This window comes from Schistocerca gregaria, chromosome 8, assembly GCF_023897955.1.
Source record: "Schistocerca gregaria isolate iqSchGreg1 chromosome 8, iqSchGreg1.2, whole genome shotgun sequence".
Classification (NCBI taxonomy): Eukaryota; Metazoa; Arthropoda; class Insecta; order Orthoptera; family Acrididae; genus Schistocerca; species Schistocerca gregaria.
In genome coordinates this window covers 474,320,386-474,342,945 of record NC_064927.1, presented here as the reverse complement: position 1 = coordinate 474,342,945, position 22,560 = coordinate 474,320,386, and the positions used below count along the sequence as shown (strand labels likewise).

Genomic DNA, 22,560 nt, shown 5'->3' with positions numbered 1-22,560 from the left:
GTGCGGTAGGGTGTTAACAATTATGATGTGCTACACAATGGTCTTTAGCTCCAGCACATTAGAAACTGGACACTTTATACAGAGGTGATGAAAATAGGCTGCTGAGTAGGTTGCCAAACTGAAAGGTACAAAAAAATGACTTCTTAACATTGTACAATCTTCCATGGTTGAGGTGTTTTTAGCTTGGCTACCATTGTTCTGCACATCAAACAATGGAAAGTCCAGGATAGAATAATGGCAATATTATGAAAAGGATAGATTGCTACTTACCATATAGAAGAGACTTTTAGGACATCACAACAAAAGACTGCTATACATGTAAGCTTTCAGTCAAAAGGTCTTCTGAAGTAGAAACACACACACACACACACACACACACACACACACACACAGAGAGAGAGAGTGAGAGAGAGAGAGAGAGAATGACCACCACTGCCTCTGGCTGCTGAGGCCAGACTGCAGATTTCAACTGCACCTGCTATTGGCAGGGGTAAGGAGGAGGCTGAGGTAGGGAGGGGGAGGGATAGCATGGTAGGGGTGGAGGGAGGTTTAGTGCTGCTTGTGGGAGCATGTACGGATGTAGTGAGAATGGAGCAGGGCTGCTGGTCATAGTCAGGAGGTATTGTTGGGGGGGAGTGGAAAAGAACTGGAGAAGAGGGGAAAAATTGGTGGTTTGGTGGAATAGGCAGCTGTGTAGTGTTGGAAAGGGATCAGGGAAGGAGATATCTTCTTTTCTGTCCCTCTCCACCACTAAATAGCCTTCTTTCCACCAGTACACCCAGTCTTTCTCCACTTCTCTACTCCCCCCCCCCCCCCCCTCCCCTGCTTTGAAACCTCCTGACTGCACCTACCAGCCCTAACCTATCCCCACCATATCCGTGCTTGCTCCCACAATAAGCACTATCCCTTCCCTCTCCTCTACCCTGCTAACACTCCCCCTCTTATTCCCACCCCACCCCACCCTAGCCTCCTCCTTACCACCATCACCTACAGATTGCTTCTCCCATTTGGTGGAGTCGCAGTCTGCAGTCCAGCCTCAGCAACCAGAACAGTGTGTGTGTGTGTGTGTGTGTGTGTGTGTGTGTGTGTGTGTATGCATGCATCTGCGTGAGAGTCTTTTGTCTACACCCTAAGAACAACTTGCAACGAGAGGTCCCCAACAGTGGTATCTAAGTTTTGAAATGATCCATACAGTGATAAGGTTAAGATTCCAGCTATCACACCCTGCAGCCATTCACCCTGGTGGACCGTTGTTTGCAAGTAATTGACGGAATTTTGTGTGACTTTCAATAGTGTTAAAGTAGTAGTATTGTTGGGTGATGTAATGGATAGTGTAAGAATTTCACATGCAGAATTTCATGGTCTTGAATCTTGTTATGCCTTTTAAATCTTTATCAAAATTACTGTGATCATTATTGGTATTCAGTTAAGTGGTTTGAATGTAATTTATTATGTCTATTCCTTTGTTATATCATTTTAATTGTCATATCAGTTTCTTCACTTGCTCTCATTTTTTCTTCATATCATTCATTTTACAATCAGAATTTAATTATATTTATCCCTTAAAATATTTAAATATTTGAAAATGCCACATCAGCTTGAAAAACAAAATATGAAATGATCTGTTTTTATTGACTGTGCAGTGGTGTCAAAAATGTGTGTTTTCTGACCAAATGTGCAATTTTGTAGGTGGTCATCATCATACAAACATTTAAAACATAACTTAAATGCCTACTTCACTATGAAAAAAAATAAATGCAAATGAAGATTTAAATGAAAGAAAGGATTATAAGTGAAATGAAATCGAGCAAAATGAGGAAGGAGTAGAAATAATGAATGCAATGACATGGACGGAAAAATGAGATGATAAAATAAGAGATTAAATTGAAATTAATTTATAAAATTAATTAAAACCACTGTCATCAATAGGTGGCAGACACACACTCATGCAAATGCAACTCACACACACGACTGCAGTCTTGGGCAACTAAAAGCAATCAACATGATTGAGTATGGTTTCAGTCGCCTGAGACTGGTGTTGTGTGTGAGAGTTGCATTTTTGTGAGCATATCTGTGTCTGTTGTCTATTGTTGATGGAGGCCGTAATAGCCAAAAGCTTTAATTGGAAAGTCTTCTTATTGTGCCTATCTGTAACTCAGCATCTCTGCTGTATGGCGAGTAGCAACTTTCCTGTTCATAATATTGTTGCATTACGTCCTGGTTTTTCCATTTTTTGATTAATTAAAATCACATGAACAAGGATTTCAAGTGGGAAGAAAGACAGGAAGAAAAATAAGTGGAAATGAATAATTTGCTATGATGGTTAAAATTATAACAAAGGAATAGAAATAAAAATAACCTTTAAACCAATTAAATTAATACCAGTAATCAAAGTAAATTTGATAAAGATTTAAAAATAAAAAAAATTTCATGCACCCAACAATATTCAAACCCATGACCTTCTGCATGTGAAGTTCTTACGCTGTCCATTAAATCATGCAACCAGTCCATAAAATATTACTATTTCAACACTAATGTTGCACAAAATTCAGCTTTTTTCTGTTGATTACTTACAAGCAAGAGCCCACCAAGGTGAATGTCTGCAGGTTATGATACCTGGTATCTTAATCTACATCACCATATAGATGATTTCAGGAAGTCAACCCTACCACTGTGGACCTTACCTTGTTAGTCTGACAGCTGATACTATTCGGCAGTCTTCTTTCAATGTACCCTTCTGCCACAAAATGCCTCCTGTTTGGCGAGTAGCAATCTGTCCATTTCATATTATTATATTTCATGTGAGATTCCCATTGTTTACTACAAAGGATGCTTTATCTTTTGATATTCAGGCACTGTTTTTTTTCCTTTTTTCCCTCTTGATACTTCACAGCAACTCTGGTGTGCGCCCCCCCCCCCCCTTACCCCCTCTGCCCCCACTTCCCCACAAATGCTTCCCTACTGTCACTCCCCCCCCCCCCCCCCCCCCCCAGTGCTCAGTTTTACTGGCAGATTTAATATTAGTTGATTCACAGTTGTTTTATCTTGTACAGTAAACCATTTTAAAGTAACTTTAGTTTTTTTGTACTACTTTCATATTTCTCTAATTTTTGAGACTGGTTGTCAGTGTTACCTCTCACCTGTTGTTGATATTTGCCCTAAAATGATATTTACATGTCAAGCTTGGTATCCAGCAGAAAATGTAGAATTAATCTGTAGTACTAATTAAGCATATATAATTGCTTTGAGTAGCTTTTTTGAAATTCTACTTGTTGCCTTTCATTTGTGGCAAAAGTGGACTAATTTAGTACATGGTACATAGCTCATGCAGTGAGACTGCTTCTCATTTTAGGGGTCAGGTGATGTCAAATATCATTTGGGTACTTACATTGAACGTTTGAACCGTGTGACTAACAAAAATATGCGACTAGCTGTGGTAGCTAATCCATCCCATCTTGAGGCTGTGGATCCTGTTGTTCAGGGGAAGACTCGTGCTGAACAGTTCTACCGTGGTGATGGAGAAGGAAAGAAGGTGAGATGCTTTTGATTGCTGAAGTATTATGGAATGTTATTTCATGTCTATTCTTTTTGGCTATGAAGATACTCGGATTTTGATTTAGTAATGTTGTTTTTGATTTTGTCAGTTTTTAAATAGTTGTAGGGTTCATCACTGTTATCTTTTGCTGCAGATAACTGTATATCTTTTAATTAAAAAAATAAATGAGTAAATATGTGGTACATTCCTGTAATAGGTTATGTCCATACTGTTGCATGGCGATGCTGCATTCTGTGGTCAAGGCATAGTGTATGAGACTTTCCACTTGTCTGATTTGCCTGATTACACAACACATGGTACCATTCATATTGTACTCAACAATCAGATTGGTTTCACCACTGACCCAAGGCATTCACGCTCATCCCCGTACTGCACTGGTTTGTATTCTGTTACTTTTGGTTATGTGTGTGCACTAGTGGTGTGTATAATGCATACTAAGTGTATCTGTTAAATTATGTTACAGATGTTGCCAAAGTGGTGAATGCACCTATCTTCCATGTCAACTCAGATGACCCTGAAGCTGTCATACATGTGTCTAAAATTGCTGCAGAGTGGAGAGCAACATTCCACAAAGATGTTGTTATTGATATTGTAAGTTGTGTGAATGATCTGTCGTATTTCTAAAAGAATATGAAAAATCCATATTTGCTGATATGTTTGCAGTAAACAGCAAGTTACATTTAATTGATTTGTGTATGGTGATGATTCAGATGAACAAAGTCACCTTTCTCTCTAGGAAATAAAATGCATTCCACTGCAACAAATTTGATACAAATGTGGAATTTGCATTACATGTTAATACAGTTTCAGCAGTAGCAGCAAAAGTTCATTGTATGCATCTGCACGATTGATTTAATAGATACATTTATACAACCTTTGCTTGTCTCCCCCTCCCCCCCCCCCCCACCCCAACTTATTTCTGTTCATTAACATTATAGCCAAGTACATTGGCGGTAGAGGAATATAACTTTCAAGCTCACATTAGTACTAATGCTTTACTTGATAAAGTGTGAAGATGTCTCTCTTCATCCATTTATATATGTCACAACATTTGAGATTTAATTGGGACTAAAATTTTGATAAGCATAAACATTCAATGTCAGTTGCTTTTGCAGTTGCTTTGTACATTAATTGTTAACTGAACTTAATGTTTAAAGTAACAACTCGTGCAGATAGCTACATGCACTAAAGCACAGTGTCCAGGATTTGGGGAGGCAACCCCTCCACAGACTGAACCTATTTCACAGATTAACAATGAGGGCTGGTAAGCCAGCCAGTCTGGATGTGTTTTCTAGGCAGTTTTTCAAACGTAACTTGGTAAATACTGAGCTTGTACCCATGCCCTGTCACACTTAGAAGACATTCCCACACTTTAGCTAGAAATGTACTCTAGGTACAGGCAGTTGGAGTGTAATTTTCCATCCCCAGGAAGTGGTGGTGCCAGGAATGGTGTCTGGGCACACACTGTCACACACATTACCATAGCCCATAAAAGAGCATTGATCCCATAGACGGACAGGAAAAGGCAAAGAAGAAGAAGAAGAAGAAGAAGAAGAAGAAGAAGAAGAATGTTTGAACTTCTAACACTAATTTCTGAACAGTTGTAATCAGTTCACTATATGTAGGGTATTTGTATTTGTTGTTGTTGTTGGTGTTGGTGTTGGTGGTGGTGGTGGTGGTGGTGGTGTTTTTCTCTGTCTGAAGACTGGTAGAATACAGCCCTGAAACTTTTCTGTCCTTACCATGTGAAGTTTCTCTGTTTATCACTGCGAACTGAAAAGCCAAGTTATTCCACTTCAATCCAGCCAATGAGAGGTCGTCACGAGCATTGCTGATCACTGGTTGCCACATGTCCTTGTTGAAACATTTGTACCCACCATTCCACTGCATGGTATGGGAAGGCATTATTCCCAAGGGCTTCCACCAATTGACTGTGACATTCTCTCGCATTTCTCCCTCAGTGAAAGGTTATTTTGCTGTATGAACATTGCTCAACACAAGTTATTTCCATCTCACACAACACTTGCCACACATCTGATTTCACAATGCTGTCTGTACTACTGTCAGCAATCACAGTGCCATCTGTTGTTGTGAATACATAACATGCCTGCATAACTCCCACGCAGCAAATAGCAGTTTGCAATTCACTAACATATCAGCAAGAACAAAAAAAAGTTGTGATGGCTTTTGCCCCAACCCGCATATTTGCAGTTCTGTGACGTATCCTGGGTTTCACCTATACGAGGCAGCGGGTATGTGTCAGATATTGTGTCTTCATTCACCATTCACATATCAGTGTGTAAGCAGCAGGATTTTTCACCATTAAGACTTCTTGGCCACAATTGATATAGGCGAAGCCCATAGATTTGAGAAAGGTTAAATAATTCCACTATTGAGCTGTTGCTGAATACTCTTCAACTAAATGCAAATGCTATGGGTTAAAAGGATTTTTACACTACCTGTCTAATGCTCCAAGTTGCAATTTTGCAGTATGTTAGGTCTGTGGCCAGGAAACTGTTCTAGTACTGGATAAGGCTTTGATCAGATGCTGGCAGGTGTGCCAATTTCTCCTGTAAGTGATTTCTAATGGGTTGCATGACTGTAAACTTCTCTCATGGGGAAATGACTTCTGTTTTCTGCTCTTTTGAATTTGTTTTCCTCCTGTCAAAGGTAGTTCATCATTGACTATTGTCTGTATGCTGCCCAGTACAGTCTCGCATGGTACATCATCTCTCGTACTGAAATTATCAAGCCGGGGCACATAATTTACTATTCAGTCTCAGGTTTACAGAGGCAATGATTCACATGAACCTGAAATTGATAAGACTTTATTCTGGTTGAGTGGGTCAATCAGAAAGATAGTTCTGTTAGGCTCTCATATTTTGATTGTCATCCTACCCCGACAAGTGGTTACAGGGGCATTGGCTTTTAGCACACAGATCTACAGTTCACTAGAATCTCAGTGAATAGGGCATTTCCTCAGGGTACCTTGCTCTTGTCATGTGTTTTCAAATGATGAATTACTTCATGGAATTCAACCGTGCACAATTGATCATCAGCACCCTGAAAATGGTGCAGAAAATAGCTACCTGAAATGACATGAAAATCCTGTCCACATTTCTTCACTGCTTCTATCTCAAGCTCATATATTCTTTCCATTGATCATTAGTTCAACAGGGTAAGTTCCCATAGACTTTATTAATCCCATCCCCAATCCACTAATATGACAGTGAGGCAGCTTAAACGCCTGCATATCACCAAGAAATAATCATCTGAATGCTTGTGTCAACCAGGTGACAGATATTGTAGGTGACGCTACAGTACTCATTGACCTATATGTGTCCAGGAATTGACATTGCTATTTCTTTGGTGCAGTCTCATGAAGGTAGGTTTGTAGCTGATTAGCAGAACTCAGCTCAGGCAGAGTGCTGCGTTCGTTCTGCAGAAGAATGTAGCTGAAGATTGACTGTGGTTTCTCCTGAGCAATTTTTCTCAGGTTTTCAATTGATAAATGCAGATTAGCTCTTGTAATTTTACAAACAGAATTTGTTTCTACTGCAGCGATACTCCTTACAGTTATCTGTGGAAAAAGCATGAAATTAATTAAAAGTAAACTTACAAACTGTTCTTACAAGTTAGCATTCGAATGCTGACTGTATTGCAATAAAAGCTTTAAGCTTTCTACTAAACTGTTAGATTCATGCAGTCTCATAATTTACACAGTCATTGTGCTCCAAGTTGTGTGGTCTGGTAATGCTTATCTGTATGAGTTACAGCAAAATGTTGCCCTGCTATTCAAAACATCAAATTGATAAGATCTGAAAGCCACATAACAGAGTGATTGAGGACCAGGACTGCCATTTTCACATTCATTTTCTGGAATGAATTTTCTTGCAAATGACTGTCAGTGTGGTTTAAAATCGTTTGTATTTATTTGTTCTTCTTATCATTGTCTTAAGTCTTTCACTCTTCAAATGAAACAAAAGCACTATTGAAAGTGAAGTTGCCATGAAGCAGATTGTCCCGTATGCTTTTGAATACCTGTGGGATATCATGAATCGCAAACTCTCCATCAATTTATACTGAAATAATGTCTTTCATGAGTAATGTGTTAATACTTGACCACACTTAGATTACTGATCACATTTAAGAGATTATTCTGCATTACATTTCATTCTTTAAATTCTGTGAATGTTGTCTTTACTGCAAGGATATTTTAAGCCTAGTTAATATTGAGCAAAGGAACACCTGTGAAAACTGTATTACCTCACATTTAATTGGTAGGCAGGTGTGAGAAAATGACATTTGGATATGTTTGGCCCATAGTTCATATGCTGTTCACCATGTCTGATTTTTCTGCAATAGTTTAGTCACATGATTCCTAATCTTTTCTAGTATGTAACATTATTTGCTTCATAAGTGAAACAATTCCTGTCTGTAATGCTTTTTACCCTTTAGTGCAATGAGAAACAATTTAGTACCAAATGCATAATCTCAATTTTTGGGAGTGTTTGATGAAATGCTTGGTCTGTTGTGTTCCTTTCCATTCAAAACCATTAAAATGCTTGTGGAAAAGGCAGCTGATAATTGAAACAAATGGCAGAGAGCACTAATAAATTACTCTCTTAAACCTGGTTTACACCGGAGTGAACACAAGTGAATGGGAATTCTCCCTGGTGTAAACTGTGGGTGAGTGTGAACAAACAGCAGCTTTTTTAAATTTTTTCCTCATTGGTAATGAGGAGCCAATGGAGGCATCAACTGACATATGTGAAAAGTTTTGTAATATTGCTAAAGAATGCTGGGGGTGCAATTCACTGTTGAATGCATTACCTCCTTGTTTCATGCTTACATACAAATTCAGACACCTACATACTTATTTTCACACTCGGCGTTTCTTGATTTGTCAAAAGCATTGCACAAAATGACACCATCTCAATAACAAAGACTTACGTCACAGCTATAAATTGTGTTGTCAAGTGAAACCTTTATGGGGTTGGCATGCTATGTTCATTCTCTCATGTTCACCTCCAATCCCACCAGTGTGAATGCTTGTTGCCAGATACAAATGAATTCTGGTGAATTGTCTGTGAATTCATGTTCGCTTGTTTCCTTCCATTTGCTGCAGTGTAAATGAGGCTTTACACTCCTTCTCTCAAGTTCGCTTCCATTTGCTATAGTACACAGCAGGCTTTGGAACAGGGAAATATGACATAATACGATATATGTGATTACTCCTTGGTTGGCAACCTCGGTCATATTTTTTAAATGAAATAATTGGTAACATTTGAATGTAAGTTTTTATTGTTTATTTCACAATTGTTATTTTGTCTGTAGAGCCATTTGCAAGTGCAAAGTGAAGACTGAAGTAATGTTCCTAAAATTGTGTTTATCAAATGTTACCCATTTGTTTTATTGTTTTCAGTTTTCATCTCTCACTTGAAAATGGCTCTACAGCTGAAATCATGACAGTGAGCTAAATAAATAATGAAAACTTAGTCAAGTGGGAGCAATGATTTCATGTAAAAATATCATATGGTTTCTGTACGGGAAATGCAGTTGCTGCATTATACTCGTATTGACGTCTAAGACTGACAACATTTACAGAGGATAGACTGCTTAGGATTCATCACCTGAATTCAAACTCCACTTCTGTAATTCTTTATCTGTGTCAACAAAACTGAACATTCTTAATCCAGTGCTTTCCTGTCTGCTTGCTCCACAGTTGATGTATTTGCGATCACTTGGTACAAGAACTTGATCCACTAATGAGACTATCTCAGGCACAACTGTCCTTCACAGAAGCCAGATACTGGCAAGCAATTTGGAGCTATTTGTGTTGGAGCAAGGTTGCTGCGAATGTCACTGAATGAAGTGCCATCTAGTCATTAGTGCCAGAAGTAAGGGTGTGATGGCTGTCACTGTCTGGTGACTGCTCCCTGATGAGGGTTGCCTGCCAGAGCAAGTGGATAGTCAATTTGTTTCTTATGTGATCTAGACTGAAGATCTGAAATCTCAACAGTGGTGGGGCAGTGAGATGTGGGATTGTAGGTATGTTAATTGAAAACTCTGACATACAACATTGCTATTTATGTGCAGTTTATCCCCACAACATATATAATATTGAGTAGCCAAATATGGTAATTGTTCCCTGCTTGATACGTGCACATAAAATAATGATGGATAAGTACTTAATTCTCACCCACTGTTGTCTTTACATTAATACAGCCATCAATAACTTCTATAATATCTCTACACAATACACTTTACAATGTTCACACTAAAGTTCACCCTTATAATTGGCATTGCTCATGTTAATATTAATAGTGACCTCAGATTTTTTGCTGGTGCTGCAGTGACCTATAATGAAATACTATCTGAAAGAAGCTGCATAAATATTATCAGATTTTGATAAGATTTCAAAGTGATGCAAAGATTGGCAACTTGCTATAAATGTTCAGAAATCTAAAATTGTGAATTTCACAAAATGAAAATGGTAATATCTCATGACTATGATAGCAATGAATCACTGCTGGAATTACACAGCTTATACAAATATCTGGGTGTAACACTTTGTGGACATATGGAATGGAATTATCACATAGGCTCTATTGTGGGTAAAGCAGGTTGTAGACTTTGTTTTTTGGTAGATTACTGGGGAAGTACAGCCAGCCTACAAAAGAGATCGCTTACAAATCAAATGTGCAACTGGTTTTAGAATATTGATCAAGTGTGGGGGAACCGTATGAGATAGGAATAGCGGGGGATATTGAACATATACAGAGAAGGGCAGCACGGATGGTCAGAGGTTTGTTTGATCTGTGGGATATGTCAGAGATACTGAAGGAACTGAACAGGAAGACTCCTGAAGATAGACATAAACTGTCCTGAGAAAGTCTTTTAACAAAGTTCCAAGAACTGGCTTTAAATGATGATTCCAGGACTATACTACACTCCCCTATGTATCACTCACATAGGGACCGGGAAGATAAGATTGGAATAATTACTGCATGCACAGAGGCATTCAAACAATCATTCTTCCTTCACTTCATATGTAAATTAAATGAGAAGAAACTCTAATAACTAGTACAGTGGGATGTGCCGTCTGCTGTGTATTTCATGATGGTTTGTAGAGTGTAGGGGTAGATGTAGTTCTTGTGAATACACTTCTTGAATGCCTGTTGCCTGCTCTCAATTCCAGCTGTTTATAACTACCCTTTGGTAGCAACTCATAACTTCATGGTTTTTTGTCAATTACAAGAAAATGATATATCAGTTAATAATATGAAAGAGAATATATCATAGTGGTGTGGATGTTTAAAACTAATGATTTCAAGTCTCAGACTATTTATATTCTTTGTGTTCTACAAAAACATAAGGTGCTACTTTTTTAATATCATTAACTGATGCACGAGAAACGTTTCCTGGCTTCCAATTGAGTTGCCATGTAAAATTATTTCAAAGATGTTTACATTTCAACTATTTACCTTGAAATCCAAAATAAGGGACATCTAAGAACATATCTATGCTCAGAAAATTTTGGGTTTCAGTATTATCAAATCAGATCTTAGAAACATGACAGGGTATAAGAAAGGCAGTGTTTTGACATCATCTCTCATTAACAACTTTTGAAATATGGATATTTAAGATAAAACAATTACTTTCTCTGAATTGGAAACCATTGGTCAGAAAAACTGACTAGGCTGTTGGTTTCGACACATGAGCATCATAATGAATTTGTTGTCTTCAAGACATGGTACCTCCTGAAATATTTAACTTAAAGTGAAAACAATTTCTCCCACAATGTTCAGGGTTGGAGGAATTATATCTGCAATAATAAGAACGTCAGACAGAAAAGTTGATAAATACAGGTACACCTAAGGTGCAGTCATGATAATAAGGTAATGACAGTTAGCTATAGCTTGTTAAATACTTAGATTAAGCATGCTGCATTCCATAGTCTATCCAGTGAAAGCATCTTCATCTCTGTGTAACTATTGCAACTTTTGTATATGTTATGTCTGTTCTTTCAGACATATCTGAAAGAACAGACATAACATATATACTTAAGGCAATGACACCAATGATCCCTTTAGTGCAAAACACACCAAGCTCAAATTCTTACAGGAATTGGCAAGCAATGGGGCTAATGAGCAGGGTACTGTATCTGTAGTGCATGGTATAAGTTGAGAATTTGGCTCTGATGGGAGACATGCTAGGGTAGTCCGTGCAGTTGCAGTGTGTCCAGATGGTGTAGTGGTCAGTGCATCTGTCTAGTAATTGTGAGACCCGGATTCAAATTCCAGTCCAGCAAAAATTGTCAGTTTGCCCCACTGAGACAAGTCATTGCCCTCTGGCAGCTAATGTCCTTAATTATTTTGTGTCATAATCACAGCTTGCATTCATTTGAACCTGCTTATTGGCCTTTTTATAAAAGAGAAAAAAAATTACCAAAAATATGAACTCTTTATGCCTCAGGATGTGTCCTGTTAACCAATCCCTTCTTTAAGTCAAACTGCACCATAAATTTTTTCTTCCCCAATTCAGTCCAATACCTCCTCATTAGTTGTTTGATCTTCTCATCTTAACTTCTGTAGAATCATATTTTAGAAGCTTCTATTTTCTTTATGTGTGAGCTGTTTATTGTTCAGATTTCACTTCCAAGCAAGGCTACATTTTAGACAAATACCTTCAGAAAAGACATCCTGACATTTAAATCTATATTAAATTTTAACAAATGTCTCCTCTTAAGAAATTATTTTCTTGTTATTGCCAGTCTGCATTTTATGTCCTCTCTGCTTCAACCATCATCATTTATTTTGTTGCCCGAGTAGGAAAACTCGCATACTACTTTTAGTTTCTCATTTGCTAATTCCCTCATTACTATCTGATTTAATTTGACTGCATTCCATTAATCTTGTTTTAGTTCTGATTTAGTAATACCTTAATTCTATGAAACTGTTTATTGGGCTTATGTGGTTCTTCCATTTCTGCGATAGGTGTGCTACCGACGTAATGGTCACAATGAAGCTGATGAACCAATGTTCACCCAACCTCTAATGTACCAGAAGATCAAGAAAACAAAACCAGTGTTGGATAAATATGCACATAAACTAATAAATGAAGGTGTTGTTACAGCAGAAGAGGTCAAGGTAAGTGTTTTCTCTAAACTGAATTAGTTATAGTACTACCAGGTGGGTGAAATGCTAATAGCAAGAAGCAGGAATTAACCTAATGTCTCAGGTTTATGGTGAGAATTCAAGGAGACACAGAAAAATAAAATATGTATAAAAAATAACGGATATTGGAAGGGAGAGCATCAGGTATATGTGTTGGAAATCTAATAAGAGCTGCACACAAAAGCTGAAACAAAGTGCAGAATGCAGGTGACTATGAAGTAAATATACCTTAACATAAGAGAATGTTGAATGAGATGGTGAGTACAGCAGACTCTGGATAAAATTACATTCCAGTCTCCTTGTGAATCCATCTAAACTCGCAGTGCAGTTTTAGGTTTAGGAAAAGTACCTTGAATACTGTATTGTTACTTACACCCATCATCTGTGCCCCAGTGATAATAATGGCCAAGATGAGGTTAGAGAGATTGAAGTCTGAGAAAAAGAAATTGTGAGACTAGTATAACCATCCTTGACAGCTTCAATACTCTCTGTAAAAGGTCTCAAAGAGATGTGCTCTTGTGGATAGTGTAGTAACCACAACCAACTGCGGGAACGCCTTGGGCTACAGATTGGAGCCACCAGGCGGGGAAGCCGCCTGCGGTGGAGCATGCATCACCGGGAAAACACAAGGACGAATCGGACGACAGACCAACGACAACCGACAACAACCGACCACAACCGTCTATGACCGACACAACAAGGAAGAGATAAACAATGGAGGCTTGTAGAAACCACAACACCAAACACCAACAGTAAATCCACTCGGAACCAGAGCCAGACGAAAGTCAACAAGAACGCAGTACCGCTGAGATAGAAACTTAATCCAGAGTGAGTACCAGACTGACTGGACTAGGGCAGAGCGGGTCCCTTTATATGAAACCGGAGGGAGCGGCTATTGACCGCTGTCTGCAGGTGGCGTAGCGGTGGCAGAGAGCAGTGGCGCCCTCACTGCGCGAGAGTCGCTGCACGGAATAGTTGCCGCGGATATGGAGCCCTCTATGGGGTGACCACATCCATTGTTCTGGTGCATGTTCAACTTCTGCAGCGTGAGGTACTAGAGATAGGCTACCAGAGTTTCATTTTGGATGAGAGAGGCTCAAATCCCTGTCCGGTCATATTTTTACAATACAAGCTTGTATTTTATTTCTAATGATTGTCATCAGTGAGTTATTAAATCTCAGTCATTCTTCTCTCCGGTAAATTTTACAGCTGTGTATGAAATGATCCAAGTCATACACCAGTGATATGCAACAATTGATAATCATATTAAATTTGTGTTGTGTTGACCACCGTTTCCATATCTAATTTGAAAGGTCTAGAATCTCATTTATTGCTAACATTTCAGTGTTGATTTTCCTCTCACTATATTTGTAATTTATATTTCTAAGTTGCTTATAACATGTGTACTGAGCTGCTACACAAATGTAGTAGTGAAATTACATAATGAAGATCCAGCATGTGATAGCCAGTAGCTTTGAAAAATAAACCCAGTTTCGTTGTATTTACTTGGAATGTGGTAAATCCTACTTTCAGGATGTTCGTGACAAGTATGAAAAAATATGTGAGGAAGCATTGGAAAATGCAAGAAAGGAGACTCACATCAAGTATAAGGACTGGCTTGATTCTCCATGGTCTGGGTTCTTTGAGGGCAAAGATCCAATGAGAGTATCTCCTACAGGTGTCAAAGAAGACACACTCATTCACATTGGCAAGAAAATGTCATCTCCACCACCAAATGCTGCAGGATTTGAAATTCATCCAGGTCTGTAGTTAGGTAAAATTAATTTGTAAGATATTTTGTCTCTGAATCTGACTGTTCAATTAAGCATCTTCAAAGAATTCCTGAGATCATACATCAAACCTCCAACTTTCACTTAAATAATATGTGGTCCTCTTCAGCAGCTAGTATGTTAAGTAGATATTGTTTTGATGGGGTATCAATGATGGGGAGAGCCTCTGAAAAGAGTAACTTACATCAAACCAGATGACCTGGAATGAAGTGGTTCAGACTTGCACAGAGTGGTGGCAGCACTGAAATGTGTGCAAGGAGAAGGCAGAAAAGTTTTGATATAGATCATTATGTCCCTGTGGTGATCCTGTCCTTGTTGACAGATAACAGGTGTAGAAAAGCAATCTTCCCAGTATCTGGTGTGATCAAAGAAGAATTCTTTTTGACAAAGCCATTTTATTCACTGAACACATTGAAAAACTTTTGTGAAGTTGTGGCCTTAGAAGAGATGAGGTTCATCCTTTTGATCAGGATGTTAAATGCTGCTTAGTCAGAGATGCATCAATCTTCTGACAAGATTGGGGACATATTGTAGTGCCTCGAGAATTTTTGAGTAAATTCTAGAGACCCTCGTATTCCACCATCTTGAACACATGGTTTAGAGATGAGTGTGGTAAAGTAGAACTGTGTCTACAGCACCACAATTGTGTGTGTGCAGTACAGACATGTATTGGATGAATGATCAGTGCGAGCAGGTAGTCATCAAGCCCACCTAAGAAGTTATATGTCCAACTCAAAGAATAAACAAGCCATACCCTGTGTCACGTCAAACATTATTGTGTGAACATTTGAATGTTGTTGAAAGAAGAGAAGAGACAATTGCTTATTCATTCTCTTACTTTCATAAGATCCAAACAGTTGTCTTGTTAAACCTGGAGATAATTTTGAAACTGTATTTATTTAAAAAGTAATTAATTGTTTCCAGCATTAAGGAGACATACAGGAACTTACTAAATGTCAATATTCATGTGTCAAAGGATTGAGAGAATCTCAGTGTGTATAGTTGCTTTGTCCACTTGAAGTGTACAATAGCTTTTGTGTAATTGATCAGTTTACTGCTAAAGTAAGTCAATCCTCACGCTAAAACCGCCAGAACATGGTGACCAAAGTGAGCAGGACATGAAAAGGAGGATTTTTTTTTAGGAAGATTGAGGTGACCATAAGTTAAGAGTTGCCATAGCAACATATAATAATGAGACGAAAAAATTGGTCTACAAGGTTTGATTGAGTAGATTTGGTTGTAGGGAGGAAGCAATCCTCACACACTCAGTAACCAGCCAACGTAGTCACAGTAACCCACCATCATTGCTGGTTGCTGTTTGAGTTGCTGACTTCATGCCCACCAATGCTGCAAGCAACATATGATGCTGCCGGTGCCCGTGTGGTTCACTGGCGCCATTTCTACACCTCACCGATGCAGCCTACAAACCTATGCAGGGTGAGCTCAAGATAATAACTATTTGAATGTAAATTAGGGTGGTCATTATTCACAGAGGTGATTTTTTTTTAATGATCACAAGATCAAAGAAAATTAGAACTATGGAGGAGGAACAACAACCTACAGAAACTGTGGAACCAGCCATAGTGACAGTGACTATGTTCACACCAGACTGGACTGAAGTAGCAAATTTAATTAAGGGACTGAGTCTGAAGTTAGACTCAGTGAATACTAAGTTAAATACCAAATTAGATGCTTAGAATGCTTCGTTAAGTGAAAAAATAGATGGGCAAAGTGTAGCCACCACTCGTCAGATTGACTCTTTGAGAAATGAAATAAGTACTACTTTTCATTTAAAGTTAGAAGCACAGAGTGTAATTTCAACTGCTCAAATTTACCCTTTGAGGAACGAAAGAAGTGATCAAAATGTTTCTTTAAATGAAAAACTAGAAGCACAGAGTGAAGCTTTTGAGAAACTAGAAGCACAGGATGAAGCTTTAAATTCTAAATTTCAGATGTTAAATGATGAAGTGGGAAATTTACAAGTACATTTAAAGAATTAATTAAGTAATTCTTTAACTGTACAAATGAATCAAATGTTTACAGACCTTAACAAAAAGCAGAATGATCAATTTCAGAGGTTGACCCAGAAATTAGAATTTGATATTGAGGTCAAGTGTACCAATATAGAGTCTGAATTTAATGAGAAGTTAGGGTCATTTCAAAGTGTGTGCGTAGTGTTACATTTGACACAGTGAAACAGAAATTACATACCTTAAAAGATACCATTGAAAGACAAGACAAACTGATCCCTATTGCAGGTTGTGCTCTTCATACCATTGTCAGAAGATTATACTAAAATTCCATCCATGGCATTATTACAAAGGAATTTTGATGGCTGTCATGAACACTGATTTTGTCTCTAATTGCTAACGACCTACCTGTCTGCCTTGGTGATGAATAAGAAAACAAGGCTCTTAGAAAAGTACCACCCAAGCAGTTGTTGGCTTTCAAGTACCTGTATATATAATATACATGTCTACATTCCCCAAAACAGGGAACTAGCATTCCAACATATAGCTGGTCTAGTAGAACAATTTCCTCCTACCCTCATTACTGCAGGGTGTATCATAATGCTGAGAACCCACTCCATGGCCTTACAAACAAGTCCAGAACTGGTCTATTGACTGGAAAATTAATTGCAAAGCTTGCTATAGGGCTACTTAATACTGGACCTCCAATGCACTTCAACATAGCCTACACTGTGTATTCCATCATAGACGTTATAATATGTAGTACAGCCACCACTCCTTTTGCTATTGGAGCAGCCCCAATGCTCTGTGCAGCTTTAATCCCTCTCTTTTCTTAACGACTACTCAACAGGAAAGTTAACTGGGCAGCCTTCAGTGCAAAAGTAATATTTAAGATTAACCATCAGAAGGGAATTTGTGGAACTGAGTTGGAAATAAATGACGTGATACTTATCACCTGTGAAGTACTAATTCAGTGTTCCTCGAGTGCTCCACCTCCCTGCAGTGATGATCCTCCCTCCCCAAACTATTTCTGTTTTAGCCTCCATAAACTGACATCTCCCATTCTTTTTATTACTTTATTGCAGTATTTTACCACAGCAACAGGCCTCAGACATTGAAAAGAGCTGAGTTTTCTTAGGATAGAGGTCCTGATGATCTCAAAGTTTAGTTCCTATAAAACAACAATCATCTTCATTGTGATAAATGTATGGGAGCCTAGTCAGTGCTAGAACTGATCCTTCATAAAGGACATAGCCAATTTCCTCCCAATGTGATCTTTTTCTTTGTCTTGTTAACCCTGTTGATGGGGTGTTAAACACAAATCTTCCTTCTTCCTTGCTTCGCAATGCTGTGAATAAAAAGACAACTCATCACAACACAGAATTGTTTGTGACACCAGATAAGGAAATAAACAAGAAGTTGAAGTTATAGTTAATATAGACAAATGATGGATATGGCTGGAATGTTGGAGTGCTTCAAAATAAATTAAGACAGTGAGACAGGTATAATGATTTTTCATGGTAAACTGAGACATTTATGAATGGGAAATTAAATGTTAAAATATATCAAACATAACAGTTGGACACCAGCTGACAGATTGTGGAATAAAACAGTTAATATATAGAAAGCTTATTACCTAAAGCCAGTGCTTGATTTTTAAAAGTAGTAGTTCTGGTACAGTGACCTTCCAGGAAGGGGGAGGGGGGGGGGGGTGCTTCTGAAATTAGACTTCTTAAAATTTAAATAAAACAATGGAAAATCCAGGATGGAATGTAATGATACGATGAGAAGGAAAGTTGTTACCATACAATGGAGATGCTGAGTCATAGTAGAGGCCATCAGATGTCGCCATATTCCCGTTTGTTCTTGTAAGCGGGACTGAGCAGCGAGAATGCTGCCTGCAAGATTATCATGTTCCGGGAGTGGAGTCTCGATAATGATGCAACCTGACACTCTTGGCTGGCCATCTGCAGTACCGCTGGTCGCATGCGGCTGTTCCAAACGTGGGTCGTACTGTGTGTGGCAATCCGAGTTACAAGTATACTAGTAAGGAATATGTGCGTGTAACATGTCACAGTTGTGCTGGTATGTATGAGTGCATTTTGGGAGATTTGAGACACATATTAGTCGAACGAATCAAAACAGACATTCAAACAAATCCAGTCCACGTAATTATAAATGTAAAGCTGCCCAAGTTTCCTGTAAAAGTGCTATCAGTGGCGGCATTCTGGTTACTCAGAAACTGTCATGTAATGGCGACAAGGGAAATTGTGAAACCTTATGATAAAGCAAGAGATGATGATTGTAAATTATTTTCTGCATGAAGATAAGATTATCGTGGGGTTTAAGCTAAGCATTAACACGAAGTCATTTCTTGCAGTAGCAAGGGAAACTAGCCACCCACTTACCTGCCTCCCATAGATATTAATGTTGAATTTTGTGTGTGTGCATTTTGTACTTATGGTTGTTTTTAAAGTGACGTTTCATTTTACAAATGTTTCCTATTTTTTGTGTAACTGCGTGTATGCAAGATTTCCTTTCGTGGAATTAGTTTTGTAGTTTATTGCCTTTATGCTTGTGTTTATTCCTTCCTTTTTATTTAGCTACAGGTTCATTACTCCACTGTTTCTTCACTCTTCGATGACTTAATACGGTTAATTGTACTTATTATGACCTCAGTTAGCATTAAAGATTGCCATCAACTAGGGAAATGTGGTTAACATATTATCTGTTTCAGAGTTAATTTTGTAATGTTTTCTATCAAAACTAATTGAGTAACTTTTATGTTTTATTTTTATTTTATTGTAGGCCCTAGTTCTATAGAAGATATTTCACTATTGCAACAATGCTGTACAGGTAGAACATTCGAGAAAGTAGGCGCTTTGGACTTACGAACAGTCTTTCGCAGGCTCTGTAGATACATGCTTGGAACGCTTGAAGGAAACGACCACCTTTTGAGGTGTTCCACTTTTCAGGTCATAGGTGCTTAACGTATTAATCGCTGTACGTAATTACCATTTGTTATCTTTTGATACCCTTCTGTTAACCATCACTGCCTTGCAATTTTATTTTTATATGCTGTGTTTTCTAACTGAAAATATGCAATCACAGCAACAGACATAAGAAAAACTACAAAAATCCGGGTCCACCTGTTGCTAAAGCTGAAAGAACCTCAAGATTACAGTGCTTGAACTCAACAAAGAGAAATGCATTATGGAATGATGTTCTGAGGTAACTCATCACTTAGAAAGAAAGTATTGATTCCACAAAAGAGAGCAGTAAAAATAATATGTGATGTTCACTCACAGAAATCATGTAGGCACAATAATCTTCAAGGGGGTTGGCATTTTTACTGCGCCGTCAAAATACATATATTTGTTAATGACATTCATCATAAACAGCCCATCACAGTTTGAGAAGAACACTAGAAGAAAAAAAGATCTTACCCATTATTAAAGCTGTCAGTGGCTCAGAAAGGAGTTCAGTATGCAGCAACAAACACCTTTGGTCACTTGCCCAATAACATAAAATGTCTGGCAGGTAGCAAAGTAAGTTTTTAATTGAACTTAAAAATCACTTATTCTGGACAACTTCTGTTCCATTGATGAATGTATATTGAAAAGGTGGTAGCCAGAGGAAAAAGATGTTCTTTCCACATCATTTCCATAAAAGAATCATTCAAATGATATCTCAAACAATGAACTAACTAACTGACCAACCAAAGACTGTTGTACTGACAGTCGTACGATAGCACCATCTTTTGACTTGTTTGTTTTAATCACTCAAAACAATCTCTATTTGGTCTTTCTGTGAATGGAATGAGTCTAACATCATGTACACACTGCTCCACCTGGTTTCTACATCATAGTGTAAGGTTTATCTACTTTCACGACTAAGCCAGATTGTTTCATAAAGCCTACTAGTCTACGTACAGTTAGGATGGAGTCATACACAGCAGGAATCTCATCCTTTAAGAAACCTTCATTGGATGTGTGCCTCAGTGCTGTATTAATAGAGTGCAACACACATGGGAGTCGTTTGCGTGTTTGTAGTGCTTTCTTGATGTTAGCTCCCTGATCTGTAACGAAATTTCCCTGTCTTAATTCCGGGACGTTTTCTGCAACTCTGTCATTTGTTCATATATTTCCATAATGATATGTTCACCAGTCTTGGCAACATCAGGAAACCTCATACTTAAGAGTACACTGTTTTTTAGTTTCCATTTGTCCGTCGACTCATCAATACAGTTGGATGTGATAGTCAGGTAATGGGTGTTATGATAACTGTGTCCACAGATTGCATGTCATTGAAAACTGGTTTTTACCAATTGTGTCTTTCACTACTGGAATAAGTTCACTCCTAACTTGATCAGCCAATTTCTTAATATGTCGTGCTACAGGCCTTGGGGAAGGTAGCACGTCTTTGGTGGTGATTTGTCCGTATTTTGCTCCTGTATTTATCAGTTCTTGAGCTAAGTTTATGAATCCTTCACCACTTACCATATGAAATGGTTGGATGTCTGCTGCACACAATAAAACACATTTGTCCCTAATAGATATTTTATCAGCTCTGGCAGCTACAATGCTTGACAGGCATCAATTATCCTTACATTTATGTATGTTCCTTGTAGTTGTGCTTCCTTTGTAAGCAAGCAATGCTCCACAATTTCCATTTTGGCACTGAACGTAACCAACTGGAAGCTGCGTATCTCTTTCAACAACCACCTGACACAGTCTTAATAAACACCTTCATGTATGTTTCATGAAGACCATTTTTCTTTTTGTTTACAGACACAACAAATGTATCAATTCATTAAAAAATACAACACAAACGAAGTGATTCGATTAATCAAATACTATCACATCTCGAATTCGGAAGCTCTGTTCTGTAATTACTTAGTAATAATTGAAGGGCTTACCTTAAATTTTTCCCAACTGGAACTACCACTCCTTACTCCCACTTTATTTATCAGAATGTACATCCTATCAGCAAGTTTTTCCAACACAACATCTTTTGTGATGGTAGTTATTGCACTGGTCCCGATTCCGCAACCACTCATACTGAGTTTAGTTCCATGACAACTTACTGCCTAACAATATGTTACAATAAAGTGAGTCTCTCGGGCCAACACATGTCCTATTCGACAATCCTCGCCTAAGCTCATTTTTGTAGTGTGACATCAGTCATCCCCACCTCACACCCCTGTGCCAGCGATAATGAGCCCTGTACTCAGCGAGAAGTGTGCAAGACTGAGCAGTGTTTTGATGTACTCTAAGTCATAGAGTGGAAAAGGAGAGAAATTAAAAAACTGGGTGGGTGGGTGGTGGTGGTGGTGGTGGGATGACGGCTGTGTAGTGCTGTAATGGGAGCATGGAAGGGGCTGGATAGGTGAGGACAATGACTACCAAAGTTTGAGGCCAGTCGGGTTACGTGAACGTAGGATGCATTGCAGGGAAAGTTCTCACCTGCACAATTCAGAAAAGCTGGTGTTGGTGGGAAGGATCCATATGGCACAGACTGTGAAGCAGTCATTGAATTGAAGGATATCATGTTTGGCAGAGTGCTCAGCAACAGGGTGTTCCACTTGTTTATTGGACACAGTTTGTTGGTGGTCATTAATGTGCACAGACAGCTTGTTGGTTGTCAAGCCTACATTAAATGCAGCACAATGGTTGCAACTAGGTGTATTACAGGGGTATGAGCCATGAGGTAAGGGATAAGGGATTGGGAGCAGGGGCTGTGTGAAGATGGACGAGTGTATTATGTAGGTTCAGTGGACAGCAGAATACCGCCGCACGGGATTAGCCAAGTGGTCTAAGGCGCTGCAGTCATGGACTGTGCAGCTGGTCCCAGCAGAGGTTCAAATCCTCCCTCGGCCATGGGTGTGTGTGTTTGTTCTTAGAATAATTTAGGTTAAGTTGTGTGTAAGCTTAGGGACTGATGACCTTAGCAGTTAAGTCCCATAAGATTTCACACATTTGACAGCAGAATACCACTGTGGGAGGGGTGGGAAGGATAGTGGGTAGGATGGTCCTCATTTTAGGGCACGGCAAGCAGTAGTCGAA

At 38.6% G+C, this 22,560-nt stretch overlaps 1 protein-coding gene across 2 annotated transcripts in view; it reads left to right on the top strand.

Annotated features, from left to right (window-relative positions):
• The window catches only part of LOC126284404 (2-oxoglutarate dehydrogenase complex component E1-like), a 175,082-nt gene that overhangs the window by 93,664 nt on the left and 58,858 nt on the right, over positions 1-22,560 (top strand). For both annotated transcript variants that reach the window (XM_049983309.1, XM_049983310.1), the window contains exons 7-11: positions 3,353-3,532; positions 3,753-3,933; positions 4,020-4,147; positions 12,556-12,708; positions 14,269-14,497. In XM_049983309.1, coding sequence (XP_049839266.1) covers positions 3,353-3,532; positions 3,753-3,933; positions 4,020-4,147; positions 12,556-12,708; positions 14,269-14,497 — 871 coding nt within the window. The remainder of the gene's footprint in view (positions 1-3,352; positions 3,533-3,752; positions 3,934-4,019; positions 4,148-12,555; positions 12,709-14,268; positions 14,498-22,560) is intronic.